The sequence below is a fragment of the Chenopodium album genome, chromosome 23, assembly GCF_948465745.1.
Source record: "Chenopodium album chromosome 23, dcCheAlbu1.1, whole genome shotgun sequence".
In the NCBI taxonomy this organism is placed as follows: Eukaryota; Viridiplantae; Streptophyta; class Magnoliopsida; order Caryophyllales; family Amaranthaceae; genus Chenopodium; species Chenopodium album.
Genome location: NC_137856.1, coordinates 33,641,884 through 33,665,269, shown reverse-complemented (window position 1 = coordinate 33,665,269; position 23,386 = coordinate 33,641,884). Strand labels below are relative to the sequence as shown.

The following is a 23,386-nucleotide window of genomic DNA, read 5'->3' as shown; positions in this document are numbered from 1 at the left end:
CACTTTTAAGTTATAATTTACAAATTTTGTTAATTCAACTATCCCCCTTGCTTTCCTCTTAACTCAAATATGACAATATATGTTCATGAGTGGTTTAATAAACAACCTAAATGAATTGTTATCTTCTTTGTATTCTAATAGTCATCTTGTAAATCATGTTATATCGTAGAGGGTCAATATTAAACTACTTAACATTAAGTTGTGTGCCTAGAAACTCTAGTTACTAATTTTCTAGTTGTTCTAACACTATGAACCTTTTTTTTTAATGGTATTCAATGCACACATATGATAATTAATACTTTGTATCTTTGATTATGTTTTAGTGTAAATCATAAAACTTTGATGGTTTTAAAACAAGATCTGTTAAGTTTTTATGATTGTATGTATGACTAACATATTCACTCCAAAATTGATCTCAAAAAGTATAGTGAAAGGTGGGAGCATACACTTCATTACACTTGTAATGTTAATGATTTATTAGATTAAATATGGTTAGGGTAAGCCAAACAGCTCAGTATGGCCCTTCAATTCCCACTTTATTCAGTCATTCCCTGAAACAGTTGTCAGTTCCAAGGCAAAAGCATCATGTTCCCATAAACTGTAGTTAAAATGATTTAGGCAAGTTTGAATTCTGCTGAAAATTTGACAGACTATACATCAATATATTCCCCAGAATATGTGCAAGATAACACATTCAAATATAACCCCAATGTTACACATTAGCTAAAAGCTATCATATAAGTAAAAACTAGGAATGTATGCTTCAAGATATGAAAGCATTTACATTAAACTTTACATTTTTCATGTCAAAACTAAAAGTTCTACCTCTCTTTAAATACTGATTACTGAGTATTAGTATAACTTCCTACTGAACAAACGGTAGCTGTTTTCCTCTCTATGAGACTATCACTATTCACTATCAGACATGCATCTGAAGCCATATACCAGTAAGTGATCATCTCCATCCCAGTATTCCGAAGACAGCAAAGACTCCGTTAAGCTCCAGATGCAGGTGATGTATACTGATGCGGTTTGTTTTCTATCGCAAAAGAATTAGCAAGATATCGACTATTAAAATGGTATTTAGATTATTCATCCCCACATTACAATTTACAGAGTACCTACGCGGGTGGGATTTCTCTCCTTATTGTTGTTCACTTGAAACCCCTTGCTTATCAGGTGCAGAAGGCAGCCTACCAACAGCCTCAAGTAATCTACTGAACACCAGTTTGACAGGAATACAGGCCACTGTTTGGGGACCTGAATTCACAGATTTTATCACACCATCATCCTCTTTCTTTTCGGGAGAGAGCTTCTGATCAAAGCTAATGGAAGACAGTGTCTTTGTCTTCTGATTGGAAGATGAATTCACTTTTCGAGAAGGCTTCTTCGTCTCATGAAGTGGAGTCCTGGTCACATGTGAGGAATTATTCTTTTTCATCGAAATTCCGCCTTTACGAACAGAATTCGAGGCATGTGACTTCTTGGACCTTACTTTCACAGACTGATGAATACTCTGATTATCAGAATCTTCATTGCCATCCATCTGGGATGAAGATGAACGAGGACGTGGCACTCGAAAATTGGCCGTCCTCTTTGCAGTCCTCCAAATTGGTGGAACTTTGCTTCTATCAGAGTCATATCTTACATCACCATATACATCACTAGCTGATACAATAATATCTGTTGACCCATCTTCAAGGGTTTCGATTTGAATAGGATGACCTATAATTGCCTTCCCGTTTAACCTGCTCATCAAAGAAACCCAAGGCACATGCTCACCGCCTTGACGGTTTGCTTGGACCATCAGGTCTACATCTATCAGCAAATCATGCCCATTTCGGCCACCAAACATTGGATTAAAGTATCCACTTCTATCTTCCCAGAATCCTCTCAACGGCCTTCCCCATGTCAACTCTTCCCAATCACTCATATTCTGGCCGGTGAAATTTTGCCTTCTGGCTACAGCTTGTGATGGCAAGTAACCCCTTCTACTGAATCCCTGTGAATGGCGGTCAAAGTCATCCTCCATATAATCAGTGTCATTGGTGTAGCCATTGTTATGAGAGTAACTCAAGCTATGGCTTGGTGCCCTCTGGCTCATTGACCTACCCCTTGTTTCAAGATATGATCCATAAGCAAATCTCTCTACAGGTCTCTTGTTGATATTGCGAACATTTCTTTTCCCTTTCAACTGCCATTTAGAGACTGCGGCAGCACGACTTGGATCATGAAAATATAATTCAGACCTCTCATCACCATCTTCAGAATCATCACTGCTGGTACTTTCATGACCCGTTTGCACTTGCAGCCTATGAAGTAATCTTGGCTGAGCCCTGATGCACGTTTCAGCATCTGAAAAAGAAGCAAAACAAAGTATTATAAACCACCAAATTGAACTACGTCAAGCTGCAGGATAATTTCCAATACCAAAAAAGAAGTGTCTTTAAGCAAACACATGCTTAATGTCGCACTGCAACAAAGTGTTTAAAGAGCAAGATTCCAAATGCACATCAAGACAATTGCACAAACCTTACCACTTAAGCCTTTGGTAGTGGGGACAAGGGATGATAGCCACAAATGAATAAAGCAATTAATATTTTGCTAAATTAGAGTTTTTACAAACACATTGTCAGACAGTAAGTAACTATGCAAAGACTGGTGTACAAAATCCAGGATCAACAGTATCTCATATTCTCATATGAATAGCAACAGTTCAAATCACAAAAAACAATACCTTAAAGGACACAGGATCACATAGAGTAAGACATCAAATGATGAGTTTGTAGCTCCCCAACCCTACCCCGCAAAAACCCCTACTCCTATAGTCCTACTTCTGCTTGTGCTGTTTTTAACCTTCAAATGGGCTTCAAGAAGTGGCTCTTCAAAATTTGATCTCTTACAAAGTTTATCCTCCAATTAGATCAGGACCAAATGCAATCAGGAAGATGAGGTCATGATTTTGTTTCAAAATTGCATATATAAGTTCAACAGAAAAAAAATTACTAGCCCGGACTAACAAGTTTGAAATCAGACCAGACTTAATGTGAACTGCTGAACTAGCAAACTAGTGAATCTAACAATGCTTCACAATCATTCTTACAACAGTCTTAAAAAAAGTAAAGCACTAAACAATTAGTAAAACAATCAGGGCATGTAGTCCAATTCACACTACACAATTACATCCAATTCACCAGACAAACACAAGATGGCATGTAGTCACATGAGCTGAGGGGCATCTGACATGCATATCTGTCAAAAATGCACAAAAGATAAACTTAAGAATGTCTAAAATGCCAAATAGATCCAGAAAGTGTAGAAAAAATAGACCGAGCCATGTGTAGCGATTGGCCAAGTCAAACATACAAAAATAAAATAAAATAACAAGCACATTGCGAGCACTCTTGAAAGTACCAAAATTGTTCAACAACCTGAAAGCATTGCCCCTGCCTCAACATTTGCTTCTAAAGATCGGGTCCCGGATGAATCAGATTCAGTTTCTTCTGATGATCCAGAAGTAGACACTTCTGCAAAAGCGCTGTGCTGAGATCGGCAGGTGCCCACCTCAAGCTGGGAAACTGGCGTTTCTATCAGGCTACCTTGCTTGGTAACAAATATTTCACGCGGCTCGGATGAAATATACATGGAACGATGACTACCAGCAATGGGAAGCCCCTTTCTTTGCACATCAGGATGCAAAGTACTAGAATGAAATTTTGCATTATCATGCCTCCTGACCTTGACAAAGGAATTCAGCCTATCATGCATTTTTGGAAGAGACTCCTCAACAGATCCATCCAGTGACCGCTTCCGCTTGCCAAGGGAATTCCTAGAATCAGATGAACTAGAATTCTCAAAGCGGTGATCAGCTGTTGGGACAGCATATGCAAGACCATCAACTGCCATTCTATTAGATTCATCGGACACAGTTGAAGTGTATAGCATTTTATTAGTAGCCACAGCCTTAAGGCCAAAAGTATGCAACTCTCTTACTTGACGACTCAAGTCAGTACCACTCTCTTCTAAACTTGGATGAGTTACATCTATAGTTTTGTGAGTGTACAAGGGAACAGATTTTCTCTCCATTAACTTAGATATATCAACTGTCCTGCCAAGTTGACTTGATTCATGGTTTCCAAGTTTCCCATTACCATTTTCCAGAACTCCAGATGATCTAACTAAGTCCTTTCTTTCAGAATCTGTTTGTTTTTCTCGCATGGAATGAGTGCTACCTAATTTCCCATATTTTTTTTCAAAAAACTGTTTTTCAAGTTCAAGCGCATGAAGTATGGCATCTTCTCGCCGTGCATACTTTTCACGTTTCTTTGCAGGAAGTCCCAGGGAGGCTTCAGCTCTTTCAATGCAATCATTAAACTCGCCACATCGAAATGCCTTCACACGCTTCGATTTTTCCAGATTGTACCAATCCCTGAGAAAATATCCATAAAATTTCAATGGGAAATCAGGACGAAGAAATGCAGTGTTGTGATTCTTGTACAACATATTTGCTTCACTCACGTGAAGAGCACACATAATGCTTGATGAATGAAAGAGAGATCATGTTTGTTCAAATAACAGAATCTCAGCATTTGGCTTCCTGATAAGATGCATGCCTATGAATATAACACAGCAGAAAGTAATAGAAATAATAATATTTAAAAAAAAATAACTCGAGATACATGTGTAGGCTCATGACACTATGACAGTAGTAGCTATGCACCACCCACCTATTTAGACCACACAAGACAAGTAGATAACATGATGCCAACCAGAATTTAGAGTCAGGTTGAACTATAAGCAAGTATTTTAAGACAAGGAAAATACAAGATAAAAGATGCTTACAAGGGGTATAGAGCATGGATGTTTTTTTTTTTTAAATACCAACAAATGATAGTAGGAACTGAAGAAGGAAAAGTGAATTCTACAACAACTTAGTACCTCTTAGAATATTTAAACACCAGCGGAATAATTATATGAGAGGGCCATCATATTTTAGACAATGATAGCAGATATTCTTTTTCTTAAAAGGATAGCATTCCCACAAGACTTTCACCAACCAAAGCAAAGTTAGGTCTTAAGTGTGCAATAATATACCGGCTATGTCCACGAGAATTTTACCAACCAAAGCATGTTTAGGCCTTAGGTGTGCATTAGTACTATTAACTTTGTCAGTCATTTGTGGCAGAGCCACAGAGGAAATCCAAATAGTTTTACCTTACTTTATAGATATGGAGATAGATAGAAAGGGTAGTGCCTGCATGAAGGCTAAGGAGTCTGGCATCAATTGAAGCACTAAACAGGTATGTACACAATTTGTTGCGAGTGTTTGACCACCCTAAAGTAACTGACAACTTGACATAAGAGGGGTGTGGGTGACATAAACTAGCAAACCAGATAAGGAGAGTAGTAATCTAAGAAAAACAATAATATTAAAATTTTTTTAAAACAAACAGTTATCCTTAATCCAAAGCATCTGTATTCAACTTCCAGCTATTTCTTGCTTCCAGTTTAAGGGATAAAATAGCTTTCACTCTTCCCAGACAAGTTGGTGAGCATGTGTTTGACATTCCGACTAAAATGATTTCACAGTATTACTACTATCTAGTTCAGTCACTAGTGTATCGGCCAGTAAAAGCTTTTTCAGTGTCATTAGGTTCTCATCCTCCTTGAGCAAAACAAGGGCAACAAAGATATTCATAAGAAATATACAAGTCTCTTCAAAGCCTATAATCTCAGCAGCGGAAAGCAAGAACTGATTATCAATCAAGTTCTTACTAATGAAAACATCAACCCAACCTTGCCCCCTGCCTCCTACTAAGATTCTCAACCAACCTCCTATCCTAGCACACAAACAATTACCAACACTATACCTTCCCATTGCAACTTGGTCGAAGGCAATCTAATACCAATATTCTCTAGATGATAAGTCAGGATGTTACAGCTCGAAAAGAATATACCACCTTCTGCCAAGATTCACTCCACCTATTCCACAAACTCACGCCACTCACCTGTTAGCACTTCTAGGCTTTAATCTGTCTTTCAACCAGCAAGTAACCCTACCCTCCTCACATAGCCACATTCCCTTCCTTCCTTCCAAAGACCCTAAATCCCTAAACTAACCAACATTCTCGGCAACATCACTACATATTCAACAAGGAAAGCCGCTCTCTCCCTAGGAAATAAATCAATCCAACCAAATTCCAATCCCTAAACTATCTCATATAGCTATAATAGCATCTCATAAGCTCTATGATAATACTTCATAAAAACTTGGGACAAATTAGCAGCTCGTGACGGTCAGTATATAGAAAGTTCCATTCCTCGAATCAATCATTCCTCTTCTACATAACTAAACCAACCCCATCACATAACATATACAAACTACATTGCACCCAATTCATGAAAACCAATTAAAAAACCAACTAAGCAAAACAAAACCCAAAAAATAATACAAAAAAACCAATTTAATTAATTCATATTAATATTCAATTAAGATAAACATAAATTGATAAATAACAGAAAGAATATCAAAACAAAACTTACACACTAGCATCTTCTCTGCCCAGAAGCTTAACAGGAGTTCCAGATCGAGGAGACATAAGATGAGAAGCAGAGAGTTCATCCGGACCCAGTATTTTACCGGGCCACCACGACCCGTTTCGCCTTCGAACCCACACTATCGAACCGGCCCCACCATCTCGAACCCCAACACACTCTGAGCTCCCCATAACTAGAAAAAAAAAAGGAAAAAACAGGGTATACTAACAAAGCTTTACAGCAAACAAAAATGGCGGATTTTCAATATTTTTACACAGAAAAAACAAAATAAGAAATTATTTGATCAAAGGACGATCAACCGGCGGCAAAGAAGAGAGAAAACCGGAAAGTGGTGAGGGAAATAGGAGAAGACGCCATTGATTAAAAAGGAAGAAGATGATTATGATTAGGGTTTCCATTCAAAATGGGAAAAAAATCATCTTTGATTTTTCTCTTTTTTTTTCAAAAAAAAAAAAAAATCAGAAAAAATTCTAGGGTTTGTAATCGATTTGGATTCGACAAATCAATGAAATTGGGATTTATTCCCGACGAATTAGTACGATCGAAAAACGTCGAAAAGTTGAACAAATTGCAAATTGTTGTTGTTGTTGTGAATTAATTTTCTCTCTCTTCTGAGATTTTCTCTCTCATGAAAGAAGAAGCTTGTTGTTGGGAATGGAAGAAAGACCTCTGTTCACTCGGTTCTGAGTTTTACCTGGGTTGACTCGGACGATTTTACACGTGCTCGTTTTTCTTGTGAGAATTTATGTTACAGTTTTTTTTGGATTTTGATTTTATTTGAGGTTGTATTGTTTTTAAGAGGAAGATTTATCAATTCATCAGAGTGGCGCAGCGGAAGCGTGGTGGGCCCATAACCCACAGGTCCCAGGATCGAAACCTGGCTCTGATATAAGTTGTAGAGAAATGCTTCCTGCCCTCTTTTTTATTTATTTTTTTTTTTTCCCGAAATCTGAATCGGTTTTTTTTTGGACCAAGTCAGTTTTTGTTTGAAATCGAAATCGGATATTTTTTTGGGGTGAACAGATTTTGTTTGAAATTTAAATCGGATCTTTTTTTGTTGGGTTAGATTTGGTTTGAAATCTTATTGGGTTTTTTTTAGGGCTGAGCCGGGTTTTGTTCGAAATGGTATCGGGTATTTTTTGGATTGGGTTGGGTTTTGTTCGAAATCCGCATTGGGTATTTTTTAAATCAAATCGGGCTTTTTTTTTTAAATATATAAATATTAAATCTTTGCAATTATCAAATCTTATTTTTTGAAACCAATTATCAAATTTATTACCCAAAAAAAGTTCTTGTATGGATATATTAATGATTTGGATTCTATAAAAAAAAAATGGAAAGATATATTTATATGGATCAAATTGTAAAAGATACTAGTTGATTTGTTACTATATAATTTTGATATTGTTTGATTCTAATATAATAAATGGTGTATCATATATGTTACCATAAATGTTTGTGGTTGGAACAAATTTTAAGCAAGTGGTGATATGTGTCTTATACAGCAGAAAGAACTATGACTTTCTCTAATGTGTCAGTGTTCTACATGTGCTCGAACACATGTTATTTGAAGGGCATGCGAGTGACACGATGCGTGAAAATTTCAAATTTCGATACAAACATCGAGTTATTGACCATATTAGCGTCTAATTAAGTTGAATCCTTAGTAATATCGAGTTATTCTCTTTCTTATTTTATTTTATTTTATTTTTAACGGAAATTTCTATTCTCTTATTAAATACAAATAAGATGTTTGAATGATTTTGATATCCTTTGATGGTTTTGATATAATGATAAATGTTACCATAAATACTTGTGGACAAATTTTGACTAAGTGGAAACATTTGGCTCATAGGCTAGAAAGAACAAATACATCTTTATTGTACCCTGGCCTAACTTACATTTTATAACCAAATTAAGCGAACGTTTTAGGGCCATTATCCGGAATGGTGAAATTTAAACCAAAATTTCAAAATTTAAACTGTTTTTCATGTTGGAACTAGGTAAGGCACTTAATCAACTCTATAAATAAAGCCATTAGTGTCATAGACATTTCATCAAAAAAAAAAAAAAAAAAAAAAAAAAAAAAGCAACACCTAGTAGGAAGAGAGAGAAAAATGGAGGAGGCAAGAGGCGTGGTGAACCATGTAGTACTGGTAAAGTTCAGAGATGACATTTCACCTAAGCAAATTGAAGAGCTCATCAAAGGCTTTGCTAATCTCGTCAATCACATTGAACCCCTGAAAGCCTTTCATTGGTATATTTCTCTTCGTTTTTTTTTTCTTTTTTTTTCCCCTTTAATTTTTTGTTATTTGTATTCCAATTCGTTTTCTATTGATCTTTATTTTCCCCTTTAGTGTATACTAGCTTTTATGAATGCGATGCATGTGTGATTTTCGGAATGAATGTAAGCAAATTTTAAAAAGTCAATTTCGTTGAATGTTTTCCCCTAAATTACCCTTATTAATGGGTGTATATCTTTTTGAATCTTCTATCACAAATGACATTGTTACAAAGAAAAAAAAATGACTAATTGAAAAATAGATATAAATTCTAAAACAATCTATTATATAATAATTCAATTGTATGATTTCTTACAATAAATAAAACCTTTAACAATATTTTAGAGTTTAATGATATTGATTTATTACGATTATTGCTTGTGGTTAAAAGATTAATAAGAATAATAATAATAGTTTTTTTTTAACAAAAATCCTAATTTATTTAATCATATATTTAAATTTGAATTATTTTAGAGGTGCTAGATTGTAAATACTTTTCACATGATATTTTTTTTAATAATATGTCATAATTGCTATTACATATTTTGAAACAACATTTTGAACAAGTCATGCATTATTATAAATTTATTCAGTGTTTTGCTTGCTATATTCATATTCTTGCATTTGATCGGAATTCGGTCCTAAAATATTTGTTGAGTGATGTCGTAGGGGCAAGGATGTAAGCGTTGAGAATCTGCATCAAGGTTTCACTCATATCTTAGAGTTTCATTTGAGAGCACTGAAGGCGTTGCAGAGTATCTTTTGCACCCGAAGCATGTTGAATTTGCTAATCTCCATTCTGACTATGTGGAGAAGGTACTTGTTATTGACTACAAACTAACTATTGTTCGTTGTTGAAAGCCGCATATGAAGTTTGGGGAAATATTTTGTTTTTATTATTGGCGAAAATGAATCATCACATACTTGTAGACGATTTGGTCTACTGGAAATCTGGATGTAATTGAGTACATCTTTTAATAGAAAAATAGTGAGTAGCCCGGCGTTGCCCCAGGTTGCTACTGTTGTAGACGTGCAATCGATAAATTTTTTACAAGACTTTTAAAAATTGTATAATAATTATTATTATTGTCAAACTAAAATTGAGTTTTTTTTTTTTTTAGAATATTTTATTTTAATTGAATCTTGTGGTTTGCACTTATATTATTTTTTTTTACATATTGATTATATACTTGATAAGTGGCTTAGATGGTGAAATGGTTATTTTGTTGTAAGAGATTGAGGGTTCGATCCCCCTTATTCTTATGTTTTTATATTCAATAATGTTGGTTGCTTGGGTGATGTGGCATTGTTTGAAGGATGATGTGGCATCATGAGACATAGGGATGATGACGTGGCGCAACAAAAAGGAATTGCATGGCACATCGACGTTCTTAGGAACGCCTTTTAATAGATAGTATAGATTATGATTGCTGTAAGCTTGTATCTTTCTATAAGGAGTCCGAGATGATTTATACCTGATGTTTAGGATGTTTAAGCCTTCATATTCTTATGTGTTTTTTCAACTCTAAAGTTATTGAAATTGGTGGGACTTAGCTTGACTGAACTTCTATGATGTGTTTTTAGTCATAAATTGACATTTGCTTACATTCATTCCAAAAATCACACATGCATCGCATTCATAAAAGCTAGTATATACTATAGTACAAAGTTTAATAATTACTAGTTTTGTGCCCCGTACGATGCGCGAGTTGTTTCTTGAATTTTTGGGCTAGGGTTGAACATTTTTTGACCCATAACCTAAAGTGACAGATCCGAAATGACTCGTGATCTGACCCGATTGCCAGATCTACATATAGTAATAAAATCATATGAGAATGTGAAGTATATTATTTTAATCAATTAGAATATATTACAAATGGATGTTGTACTGCGTTCTGAACTATTTTCTTCTCTCCAAAAAAAAAAATTTATATTATAATTATTGTGAGTTATTATCTAATTATAATTTAATTTGTACATAGGTATTTTATCGAAAATAAAACTCTAAAATAACAATTTTATGATTGATAATAGAATTCTAAACTAACTTTTTTATCTTGCGAAGTGTATCCAAATCTATCCAACGTGGCGCGACACTTGGCAAAAAGTTAGACTGCCAAGTGTCACTGTCTTGTGACCCAGTTAAAAGTTTAGCTTTATATATTAGTTCTATATGATTATTATTATTATGTTAATCATTGTTAAATTTTTAGTCATAGTATAATAACCCTTAAACCAATATTATTATATCGCAGTGGATATTACACGATTGGAGCGATGATTGTTGCATAAAGATACTCGAAAGGTGCAAAGTTTTTGTTTGAAATCGAAATCGGGTATTTCTTTGGGCGGGCGGATTTTGTCTGCAATTTGAATCAGATCTTTTTGGGTTGGGTTAGATTTGGTTCGAAATCTTATTGGATTTTTTTTTGGGCTGAGCCGAATTTTGTTCGAAATCGTATCGGGTATTTTATAGATTGGGTTGTGTTTTGTTCGAAACCCGCATCGGGTATTTTTTGGATCAAGTCGTGTTTTTTTTTTTTTTTAATTTTTTTTTTTTTTAAATACATTAAATCTTTGCAATTATCAAATTTTCTTTTTTGAAACCAATTATCAAATTTATTAACCAAAACAAGTTCTTGTATGGAAATATTGATGATTTGGATTCTTTAAAAAAATGGAAAGATATATTTATATGGATCAAATTGTAAAAGATATTAGTTGATTTGTTACTATATAATTTTTATATTGTTTGATTCTAATATAATAAATGGTGTATCATATATGTAACCATAAATGTTTGTGGTTGGAACAAATTTTTTTTGGACGGGCTGATTTGTTTGAAATTTGAATTGGATCTTTTTGGGTTGGGTGAGATTTGGTTTGAAATCTTATTAGGTTTTTTTTTGGGCTGAGCCGGGTTTTGTTCGAAATCGTATTGGGTATTTTTTTTATTGGGTTGGGTTTTGTTCGAAATCCGCATCGGGTATTTTTTGGATCAAGTCGGGGTTTTTTCTTAAAAAAAAAATTACATTAAATCTTTGCAATTATCAAATTTTCTTTTTTGAAACCAATTATCAAATTTATTACCCAAAATAAGTTCTTGTATGGAGATATTAATGATTTGGATTCTTTAAAAAAATGGAAAGATATATTTATATGGATCAAATTGTAAAAGATACTTGTTGATTTGTTACTATATAATTTTGATATTGTTTGATTCTAATATAATAAGGGTCTGTTCTGTTCACCTTATTTTCACTTATTTCAGGTGTAATAAGTTCAGATAAGTTCAGGTAAGTTCAGTTAAGTTCAGATAAGTTCATATCAGGTCTAATAAGTTTTAACAAGGGTTAACCAAGTACAAATTACATCTAAAATAAGTTTTAATAAGGTCTAATAAGTTCAGATAAGTTCAGATAAGTTCAGGTAAGTTCAGATAAGTTAAGATAAGTTCAGATTAGTGAAAATCAGGTGAATAGAACACACGCACCCTAAATGGTGTATCATATATGTTACCATACTTGTTTGTGGTTGGAACAAATTTTAACCAAGTGGTGACATGTGTCTTATATAGCAGAAAGAAGTACGACTTTCTCTAATGTGTCGGTGTTCTACATGTGTTCGAACACATGTTATTTGAAGGGCATGCGAGTGACACGATGCGTGAAAATTTCAAATTTCGATACAAACATCGAGTTATTGACCATATTAGCGTCTAATTAAGTTGATACCTTAGTTGTATTGAGTTATTCTCTTTTATTTTTTTTTATTTTTTGACGGGAATTTCTATTCTCTTGTTAAATACAAATAAGATGTTTGAATTATTTTAATATCCTTTGATGATTTTTTTTTTTTTTTTGAAAAATATCCTTTGATGATTTTGATATAATGACAAATGTTACCATAAAAACTTGTGGACAAATTTTGACTAAGTGGAAACATTTGACTCATAGCCTAGAAAGAACAAATACATCTTTATTGTACCCTAGCCTAACTTACATTTTATTACCAAATTAAGCAGACGTTTTTTGGCCATTTTCGGATTGGTGAAATTTAAACCAAAATTTCAAAATTTGAACTATTTTTCAGGTTGGAACTAGGTAAGGCTATTCTTAATCAGCTCTATAAATAAAGCCATTAGTGTCATAGACATTTCATCAAAAAAAAAAAAAAGCAACACCTAGTAAGAAGAGAGAGAGAAAAAATGGAGGAGGCAAGAGGCGTGGTGAAGCATGTAGTACTAGTAAAGTTCAAAGATGACATTTCACCTAAGCAAATTGAAGAGCTCATCAAAGGCTTTGCTAATCTCGTCAATTACATAGAACCCCTGAAAGCCTTTCATTGGTATATTTCTCTTCTTTTTTTCCCCCCTTTATTTTTTTGTTATTTGTATTCCAATTCGTTTTCTATTGATTTTTTTCCCCTTTAGTATTTACTAGCTTTTATGATTGCAATGCGTGTGTGATTTTCGGAATGTATGTAAGCAAATTTTAAAAAGTCAATTTCGTTGATGTTTTCCCCTAAATTACCCTAATTAATGGGTGTATATCCTTTTGAATCGTCTATCACAAATGACATTGTTACAAAGAAAAAAAAAAGACTTTTTGAAAAATAAATATAAATTCTAAAAAGATCTATTGTATAATAATTCAATTGTATGATTTTTTACATTAAATAAAACCTTTAACAATATTTTAGATTTTAATGATATTATTTATTACGATTATTGCTTGTGGTTAAAAGATTAATAAGAATAATAATAATTTTTTTTAACAAAAATCCTAATTTACTTAATCATATATTTTAATTTGAATTATTTTAGAGGTGCTAAATTGCCAATACTTTTCACATGATATATTTTTTTTTTAATTATAATATGTCATAATTGCTATTACATATTTTGAAACAACATTTTGAACAAGTCATGCATTATAAATTTATTCAGTGTTTTGCTTGCTATATTCATATTCTTGCATTTGATCGGAATTCGGTCCTAAAATATTTGTTGAGTGATGTCGTAGGGGCAAGGATGTAAGCGTTGAGAATCTGCATCAAGGTTTCACTCATATCTTAGAGTTTTCATTTGAGAGCACTGAAGGCGTTGCAGAGTATCTTCCACACCCGAAGCATGTTGAATTTGCTAAGCTCCATTCTGACTATGTGGAGAAGGTACTTGTTATTGACTACAAACCAACTACTGTTCGTTGTTGAAAGCCGCATATGAAGTTTGGGGAAATATTGTGTTTTTATTATTGGCGAAAATAAATCATCACATACTTGTAGACAATTTGGTCTACTGGAAATCTGGATGTAATTGAGTACATCTTTTAATAAAAAATTATGATTGCTGTAAGCTTGTATCTTTCTATAAGGAGTCCGAGATGATTTATACCTGATGTTTAGGGTGTTTAAGCCATCATATTCTTATGTGTTTTTTCAACTCTAAAGTTATTGAAATTGGTGGGACTTAATTAGCTTGACTGAACTTCTCTGATGTTTTTTTAATTTAGTCAGAAATTGACATTTGCTTACATTCATTCCAAAAATCAGACATGCATCGCATTCATAAAAGCTAGTATATACTATAGTACAAAGTTTAATAATTACTAGTTTTGTGCCCCGTACGATGCGCGAGTTGTTTCTTGAATTTTAAAACTTTGGGCTAGGGTTGAACATTTTTTGACCCATAACCTAGAGTGACAGATCCGAAATGACTCGTGATCTGACCCGATTGTCAGATCTACATATAGTAATAAAATCATATGAGAATGTGAAGTATATTATTTTAATCAATTATAATATATTACAAATGGATGTTGTACTGCGTTTTGAACTATTTTCTTCGCTCCAAAAAAAAAAATTATATTATAATTATTTTGAGTTATTATCTAATATTTTTTTTTAACTAAAATTATAATTTAATTTGTACATAGGTATTTCATCGAAAATAAAACTCTAAAACAACAATTTTATGATTGATAATAGAATTCTAAACTAACTTTTTTTATCTTGCGAAGTGTATCCAAATCTATCCAACGTGGCGCGACACTTGGCAAAAAGTTAGACTGTCAAGTGTCACTGTCTTGTGACCCGGTTAAAAGTTTAGCTTTATATATTAGTTATATATGATTATTATTATGTTAATCATTGTTAAATTTTTAGTCATAGTATAATAACCCTTAAACCAATATTATTATATCGCAGTGGATATTACACGATTGGAGCGATGATTGTTGCATAAAGATACTCGAAAGGTGCAAAGTTTTTGTTTGAAATCGAAATCGGGTATTTCTTTGGGCGGGCGGATTTTGTCTGCAATTTGAATCAGATCTTTTTGGGTTGGGTTAGATTTGGTTCGAAATCTTATTGGATTTTTTTTTGGGCTGAGCCGAATTTTGTTCGAAATCGTATCGGGTATTTTATAGATTGGGTTGTGTTTTGTTCGAAACCCGCATCGGGTATTTTTTGGATCAAGTCGTGTTTTTTTTTTTTTTTTAATTTTTTTTTTTTTAAATACATTAAATCTTTGCAATTATCAAATTTTCTTTTTTGAAACCAATTATCAAATTTATTAACCAAAACAAGTTCTTGTATGGAAATATTGATGATTTGGATTCTTTAAAAAAATGGAAAGATATATTTATATGGATCAAATTGTAAAAGATATTAGTTGATTTGTTACTATATAATTTTTATATTGTTTGATTCTAATATAATAAATGGTGTATCATATATGTAACCATAAATGTTTGTGGTTGGAACAAATTTTTTTTGGACGGGCTGATTTGTTTGAAATTTGAATTGGATCTTTTTGGGTTGGGTGAGATTTGGTTTGAAATCTTATTAGGTTTTTTTTTGGGCTGAGCCGGGTTTTGTTCGAAATCGTATTGGGTATTTTTTTTATTGGGTTGGGTTTTGTTCGAAATCCGCATCGGGTATTTTTTGGATCAAGTCGGGGTTTTTTCTTAAAAAAAAAATTACATTAAATCTTTGCAATTATCAAATTTTCTTTTTTGAAACCAATTATCAAATTTATTACCCAAAATAAGTTCTTGTATGGAGATATTAATGATTTGGATTCTTTAAAAAAATGGAAAGATATATTTATATGGATCAAATTGTAAAAGATACTTGTTGATTTGTTACTATATAATTTTGATATTGTTTGATTCTAATATAATAAGGGTCTGTTCTGTTCACCTTATTTTCACTTATTTCAGGTGTAATAAGTTCAGATAAGTTCAGGTAAGTTCAGTTAAGTTCAGATAAGTTCATATCAGGTCTAATAAGTTTTAACAAGGGTTAACCAAGTACAAATTACATCTAAAATAAGTTTTAATAAGGTCTAATAAGTTCAGATAAGTTCAGATAAGTTCAGGTAAGTTCAGATAAGTTAAGATAAGTTCAGATTAGTGAAAATCAGGTGAATAGAACACACGCACCCTAAATGGTGTATCATATATGTTACCATACTTGTTTGTGGTTGGAACAAATTTTAACCAAGTGGTGACATGTGTCTTATATAGCAGAAAGAAGTACGACTTTCTCTAATGTGTCGGTGTTCTACATGTGTTCGAACACATGTTATTTGAAGGGCATGCGAGTGACACGATGCGTGAAAATTTCAAATTTCGATACAAACATCGAGTTATTGACCATATTAGCGTCTAATTAAGTTGATACCTTAGTTGTATTGAGTTATTCTCTTTTATTTTTTTTTATTTTTTGACGGGAATTTCTATTCTCTTGTTAAATACAAATAAGATGTTTGAATTATTTTAATATCCTTTGATGATTTTTTTTTTTTTTTTGAAAAATATCCTTTGATGATTTTGATATAATGACAAATGTTACCATAAAAACTTGTGGACAAATTTTGACTAAGTGGAAACATTTGACTCATAGCCTAGAAAGAACAAATACATCTTTATTGTACCCTAGCCTAACTTACATTTTATTACCAAATTAAGCAGACGTTTTTTGGCCATTTTCGGATTGGTGAAATTTAAACCAAAATTTCAAAATTTGAACTATTTTTCAGGTTGGAACTAGGTAAGGCTATTCTTAATCAGCTCTATAAATAAAGCCATTAGTGTCATAGACATTTCATCAAAAAAAAAAAAAAGCAACACCTAGTAAGAAGAGAGAGAGAAAAAATGGAGGAGGCAAGAGGCGTGGTGAAGCATGTAGTACTAGTAAAGTTCAAAGATGACATTTCACCTAAGCAAATTGAAGAGCTCATCAAAGGCTTTGCTAATCTCGTCAATTACATAGAACCCCTGAAAGCCTTTCATTGGTATATTTCTCTTCTTTTTTTCCCCCCTTTATTTTTTTGTTATTTGTATTCCAATTCGTTTTCTATTGATTTTTTTCCCCTTTAGTATTTACTAGCTTTTATGATTGCAATGCGTGTGTGATTTTCGGAATGTATGTAAGCAAATTTTAAAAAGTCAATTTCGTTGATGTTTTCCCCTAAATTACCCTAATTAATGGGTGTATATCCTTTTGAATCGTCTATCACAAATGACATTGTTACAAAGAAAAAAAAAAGACTTTTTGAAAAATAAATATAAATTCTAAAAAGATCTATTGTATAATAATTCAATTGTATGATTTTTTACATTAAATAAAACCTTTAACAATATTTTAGATTTTAATGATATTATTTATTACGATTATTGCTTGTGGTTAAAAGATTAATAAGAATAATAATAATTTTTTTTAACAAAAATCCTAATTTACTTAATCATATATTTTAATTTGAATTATTTTAGAGGTGCTAAATTGCCAATACTTTTCACATGATATATTTTTTTTTTAATTATAATAAGTCATAATTGCTATTACATATTTTGAAACAACATTTTGAACAAGTCATGCATTATAAATTTATTCAGTGTTTTGCCTGCTATATTCATATTCTTGCATTTGATCGGAATTCGGTCCTAAAATATTTGTTGAGTGATGTCGTAGGGGCAAGGATGTAAGCGTTGAGAATCTGCATCAAGGTTTCACTCATATCTTTGAGTTCTCATTTGAGAGCACGGAAGGCGTTGCAGAGTATCTTCCACACCCGAAGCATGTTGAATTTGCTAAGCTCCATTCGGACTATGTGGAGAAGGTACTTGTTATTGACTACAAACCAACTACTTTTCGTTGTTGAAATCTGCATATAAAGTTTGGGGAAATATTTTGTTTTATTATTGGTGAAAATAAATCATCACATATTTGTAGACGATTTGGTCTATTGGAAACCTGGATGTAATTGAATACATCTTTTAATAAAAAATTATGATTATTGTAAGCTTGTATCTTTCTAAAGGAATCCGAGATGATTTATACCTGATGTTTAGGGTGTTTAAGGCATTATATCCTTATGTGTTTATTCAACTCTAAAGTTATTGAAATTGATTGGACTTAATTAGCTTGACTGAACTTCTATGATGTTTTTTTAGTTATAAATTGAGAATTGTAATGTCATGAAACCTTGTGTATGTTGCTTAATGTCATGTGTTTCATTAATCTAAAGGATGAAGTAACTTTATTTATTTGAATCTAAAGTAATTTTCAGAAAGATCAACCACCTAGTTAACCTATACAAAGTTGAATGATGCTTAGCAATATTGGTACATGAATGATACAAAAATCTGTTCAAATAATTCTTTTATTGAACAAGGTGTTAAATAATAACATAAAAACTTATACATGTTATGGTCAATTTATACATATATACTTTGTATATAATATTAAAGGAGTAAAGCTTAATTGAAGCTAAGGGTTATTACATTGCTACTAATAGTTGACTACCAACTACTCTCTTAAGCTAAAAAGAGAGTCGTCGACCCCAAGAACTATAGGCCCTATCCAAAAGATAAAAGGAGTTGACTATGAAAGTAGTTAGTACAATTATAAGTACTTATTAAGTAGGTAACTATTAATTACTTCATTTGCTAAGTATACAATAAGATTGTGATCGTATCAACTCATTAAACAAATTAGATCAAAAAGCTCAACCAAACTCGTTATTTCTAGGTTTGGGTTATTAGCCAGATTGAGTATTCATGCCCTAAACCCCTAACCTATATAAGTGAGCCAAATTAAGCGAATTTTTTTTGCCATTTTTAAATAGAGTGAAATCTCATCCAAAAATTCAAAATTTGGACTGTCTAAGAAATTAGGCGATCGTGAAAACTCTCAATTTCTACCCAAACCCTTTTATGGGAAGTTTTGATAGGTACTTGTATTACATATCAAGGGGCATTTGAGACATTTGCATGGAATTTACCCATCTCTCTCCTCCTTTCTCTCACCCCCATGTGCTGAATTTAAGTGCACCACTTGGTGATTAATAGTATCACTAGATGATCAAATAATATCATTGAACATTCAGTGGTACTATATATTCATTCAATGGTACCGTATATTCATTTAGTAGTACTAACTACGTGTAGAAATAATATCACTATATAGTCAATGATATTAAATAAGATTACAGTGATACTCTTAAAACCGGTCCCACTTTCCCATCTCTCTTCTCCAATCTCTCACTCCAACGTGCTTTACAATACTTTTCAATATTTTAAGATTTAATATGTATTTGCAAATACATATCAAACCTACATTAGTACTTCCTCATTCGGGATCGGGTCGAGTTAATCTCTCTATTACTCTATTAGTGGTACAAGTGTCATGGCAATTTTTTTTTTTTTTTTTTGTTTTTTTGACAAGAGCAAGTCATGGCAATATTATAGCATAGAAGACTGATAGACATTTCAATCTATCATCTAACTTGACAAAAAAAGAGCAGCACAAAGTAAGAAGAGAGAGTGAGAGAAATGGAGGAGGCAAGGGGAGTGGTGAAGCATGTATTGTTAGCAAAGTTCAAAGATGACATTTCACCTGAGAAAATTGAGGATCTCATCAAAGGCTATGCTAATCTTGTCAATCATATTGAACCCATGAAAGCCTTTCATTGGTACATCATTTCCCTTCAATTTCTTGTTATTTGTATTCCAATTCATTCTATATTGATCTGCTATGGAAAACTTAGGGTTTGAAATTGAGTATAATTATCTTAGTTTTGGTTAAATATATTCAATTTGGAGTATGATCTTTAGCTTGCAACAGTGTATGTAAATGCCCTGTTTAGGGTTCTTGTTTTGTGATGATAACTCAGTTATTCAAACATGCTGTTGATTACCGATTACATCAATTAATCATTGTTTGTGTAATTAATCGCTTTTTGAGTGCTTTGATGATTTCTGTATAACTAAATGTGATTTAAAAGGAAATTAGACATGTATTGAATTTTTGTGGGATGTCATATTTGATGAAAGTCAATTAGCTCCAAGCAAGAAATCTAAACGTGGAGAAGTAGGACTAGCATTGGCATACAATAAAATGAATCTAAGGTAGTAATCTCTGCACCCGAATTTCACTAATCTTATCGGTCCCGAACTTGTCATGTCTTATGTAAACTTATCAACCCATTATCATTTTATCTAATGGGACCTTATAAAGGGTCTCAAATTATGGGTTAGCAGACCTTATTGTAACTATTAACCCTTTTCCGAACTTATCAAGCCTTATCTAGTTATCGTACTATATCATTTGAACTTATTGACCCTTTTATTATCTTATCTTAGCCAATATGAGGTGTAACTGATATGAGTGAAAATAAGGTGAAGAGAATAATGCTTAACAAATTACAATTACAGTCAATTGGCTTGAAATCGTTTTTGCTAGCTAGAATTCGTTTGCTATAATAGTGACTCGCTTGGCATGGAGCCATGGAGGGCCACAGGGGTTGGTGTCTTCTAAAGAATTAACAAGGTATAATTTGGTTGCTTCCTCAATGGCAAAGAGCCTCTGTAATAGCAGATAGCTCTCGAAGTTCTTAACAAGCTCACAAATAGCCTCTAAAAGGGTAGTTTCCCATGCTAGCCTATGATCAATAGTTCAGTGCTCTTGCTGAAGTACTATATGGCGCCAGTTGCTGCTCAATTCTGATATTTTTTTTTTTTTTTTTTTTTTTTTCGGTCCCTTAAATTGCATTGGGCTATAATTGTTTCAACGTTTTAGTAACATGAGCTTTGCAGAGGACATAGCTAATAGCTCACTTCCTCGCATCATAACATGCACATATAATATATATCATATACTTCGTAGATAATAAACTTTAGGGAAATTTTCTGTGTTGATTTATGTTACATTTTTGAGAGTTTGAATAAGATTTTATGCTGTCCTCCAAAGTACAGCAGAGAGCCACCACAAGAGAATGAGAATATCAGAATACTACAAGAACCATGGGTATGTCCTTAGCATAGTAAGCCAGAAGGAAAGGAACACCAACATTACTATGTCCTCAGCAGGTTTGAAGCCTGCTGTCTGTGCATAAGGTAGAGGGGCTAATTGTAGCAGAGAAGTATCAAGGACGTTTCTTCTATTGTATTTCTAAAGATTTTTGTATGTGAACAGCCACATTAGTGGTTCTCCTCGGCCCCTAAAAACTGCATCAATCCTGGAACTGTAGGTCTTTTTTATTTTTATTTTTTTATTTTTATTTTTATTTTTTTTTGGGGGGGGGGGGTGTTCAGCTGGCTCTCTGCATAGCCACACTCAAATTTCAGCTGGGTTGAATGCCTTTGATAATTGCATTATAAATTTGTTCAACATTGTGTTGCTATATTCATATATTGGAATTGGGTCCTAAAATATCTGCTGAATGATGTTGCAGGGGCAAGGATGTAAGCATTGAGAACTTGCATCAGGGTTTCACTCATATCTTTGAGTCCTCATTTGAGAGCACTGAAGGTGTTGCAGAGTATGTTTCACACCCGAAGCATGTTGAGTTTGCAAACCTCTTCCTTGCCCACTTGGACAAGGTACTTGTGATTGACTACAAACCTACTACTGTTCGCTGTTGAAAGCAACTGAAGAATTGCGGAACTATGTATATTTGTTTTGTGAAAATGAATCATCACATAGAAGATGATTTGGTTCAATTGGGATCTTGGATCAAATTGAGTACATCTGTTATATGTTTTGATAATTGCTGTTAGCCTGGATCTTTCTAAAGGTGGCCTGAGACGATGTTAATGGCGTGGTAAGCCATTATGTGTTTTTTCAATCCTGAGGTTATTGGATTTGATTGAACGTCTATGAACTTTTTTTAGTCTTATTATTGAGCTAGAATCATGTCCTGAAACCTTGTATACGTTTGCTTGATGTCTTTATTTTATTTTATTTTTATTTATTAAATGGAAAGGTAAACAAGAAGTTAGGATAGTCTTCTCTCAAGACTATGTTTGCTTAATGTCTTGTGTTCCATTAATCCGAAGGATGAAGTAACTATATTTGAATCTAAAACAATATTTTGAAAGACCAACCACCTAGTTTTTCAACACCTCTTTAATTTTACATTCTAGTGTTTTATGTAGAACCTAATGACTATTTGAATCAATGTTGTAGTCTTGTAGATATAAAATTATATTTTTAATAGTAGTGCTTCTATTTTATGAAATACTAAAAATTTGCAATGACTTCCAATTTGATTTTAAGGAGTATACAGTACATCAATTATTTTAAGCTGATTATACTATCAAACCAAAAGCTATGATTACCAAAATTTTAGTTGAAGCCTTGAAGGTAAGTTATGCCTTGTATCTTGCTAAACTATTCCATACATCTTAGATGCTTAGCATATCCCTAAGAAATTATGTACGAAGTATAATGCACTTATACTAATTTACAAAATCCAGGAGCTTTATGGTGTACGTGTGAGTGTGAATGATACGACTAATCTACGGACATGGATGGTGAGAAGGTTCGAACACTTGACTTCTTAGAAGAAAGGTTATTGTTTAACCATGTAGGCTAATTGACAATTATGCTTTTACCTAGCACAATAAATTATATTATACTCACTACAAAGTATTGAGGACACATACTACATTCAAAATATTAAATGCTTTTAATGATTAGCAGTTGCACAACTATGGAATTAGTAACTCGGGGCAACACCCAAGCTACTCCCTAGTTACTCTTAAAAAACAGCGTTGATCTTTTAAATTGAGCCAAATTTATTATCGGTCACCATTTTCTTTTATCAGGTTTTATGTGTGATCTTTTTTTTTTTTTTTCCTCTTCTTGGTTTTAATCCTTCTGTAGACTATAGAACTAGCAACTTGAGTCAATGCTCAATAGATCATGTTCGAGTTAGGTTTTAGGTCTATCCCGCACTAATATTATAAGTAAACCCGATAGTCCGATACATTCCTTAACATAATAACCACAAAATACGAGAAATAAGTCAAACCAGTTAACTTTACGAATACTACCTAAGTCTAAATCGGATGTCTCTCATTAACTAGGTCAGGTTCAGATGTCTCTCCATAAAACCGTAACCACATGTCAATTAATCCGGTCATAATCCATCTCCCCTAATACCCATTAGGCCATTACCCAAGGCCCAAAAACCACATTCTCAGCACCGATGAAACAAACAATTATACGAGTACCACTTAGGAAACAAAATCTCATAC

The 23,386-nt window shown here is 32.9% G+C and overlaps 2 protein-coding genes and 1 non-coding gene across 3 annotated transcripts; 2 read left to right on the top strand and 1 right to left on the bottom strand.

Annotated features, from left to right (window-relative positions):
* Nucleotides 1–639: 639 nt before the first annotated feature.
* Nucleotides 640–7,237, bottom strand: LOC145609193 (uncharacterized). The gene is made up of 3 exons (XM_081664740.1): nt 6,544–7,237; nt 3,432–4,429; nt 640–2,355 (listed from the first exon to the last, which is right to left on the bottom strand). The coding sequence occupies exons 1-3, from the start codon at nt 6,726–6,728 to the stop codon at nt 1,145–1,147; spliced, it is 2,394 nt and encodes a 797-aa protein (XP_081520866.1). The 5' UTR covers nt 6,729–7,237; the 3' UTR covers nt 640–1,144.
* A 138-nt stretch (nt 7,238–7,375) lies between these two features.
* TRNAM-CAU (transfer RNA methionine (anticodon CAU)) lies at nt 7,376–7,447 on the top strand. The gene has a single exon. It is a non-coding gene; the product is annotated as a tRNA-Met (tRNA).
* A 12,161-nt stretch (nt 7,448–19,608) lies between these two features.
* Nucleotides 19,609–22,224, top strand: LOC145609057 (stress-response A/B barrel domain-containing protein HS1-like). The gene is made up of 2 exons (XM_081664629.1): nt 19,609–19,818; nt 21,580–22,224. The coding sequence occupies exons 1-2, from the start codon at nt 19,679–19,681 to the stop codon at nt 21,767–21,769; spliced, it is 330 nt and encodes a 109-aa protein (XP_081520755.1). The 5' UTR covers nt 19,609–19,678; the 3' UTR covers nt 21,770–22,224.
* Nucleotides 22,225–23,386: the final 1,162 nt, after the last annotated feature.

What these genes read in the sequence shown, in the direction of transcription:
- LOC145609057 (XM_081664629.1), top strand. Translation starts at nt 19,679, where the DNA reads ATGGAGGAGGCAAGGGGAGTGGTGAAGCATGTATTGTTAGCAAAGTTC. An exon ending in CCCATGAAAGCCTTTCATTG is followed by an intron (nt 19,819 to 21,579) that starts GTACATCATTTC and finishes ATGATGTTGCAG; the next exon opens with GGGCAAGGATGTAAGCATTG.
- LOC145609193 (XM_081664740.1), bottom strand. Translation starts at nt 6,728, where the DNA reads ATGGGGAGCTCAGAGTGTGTTGGGGTTCGAGATGGTGGGGCCGGTTCG. An exon ending in GGCAGAGAAGATGCTAGTGT is followed by an intron (nt 4,430 to 6,543) that starts GTAAGTTTTGTT and finishes ATATTTTCTCAG; the next exon opens with GGATTGGTACAATCTGGAAA. An exon ending in GGCAGGGGCAATGCTTTCAG is followed by an intron (nt 2,356 to 3,431) that starts GTTGTTGAACAA and finishes CTTCTTTTTCAG; the next exon opens with ATGCTGAAACGTGCATCAGG.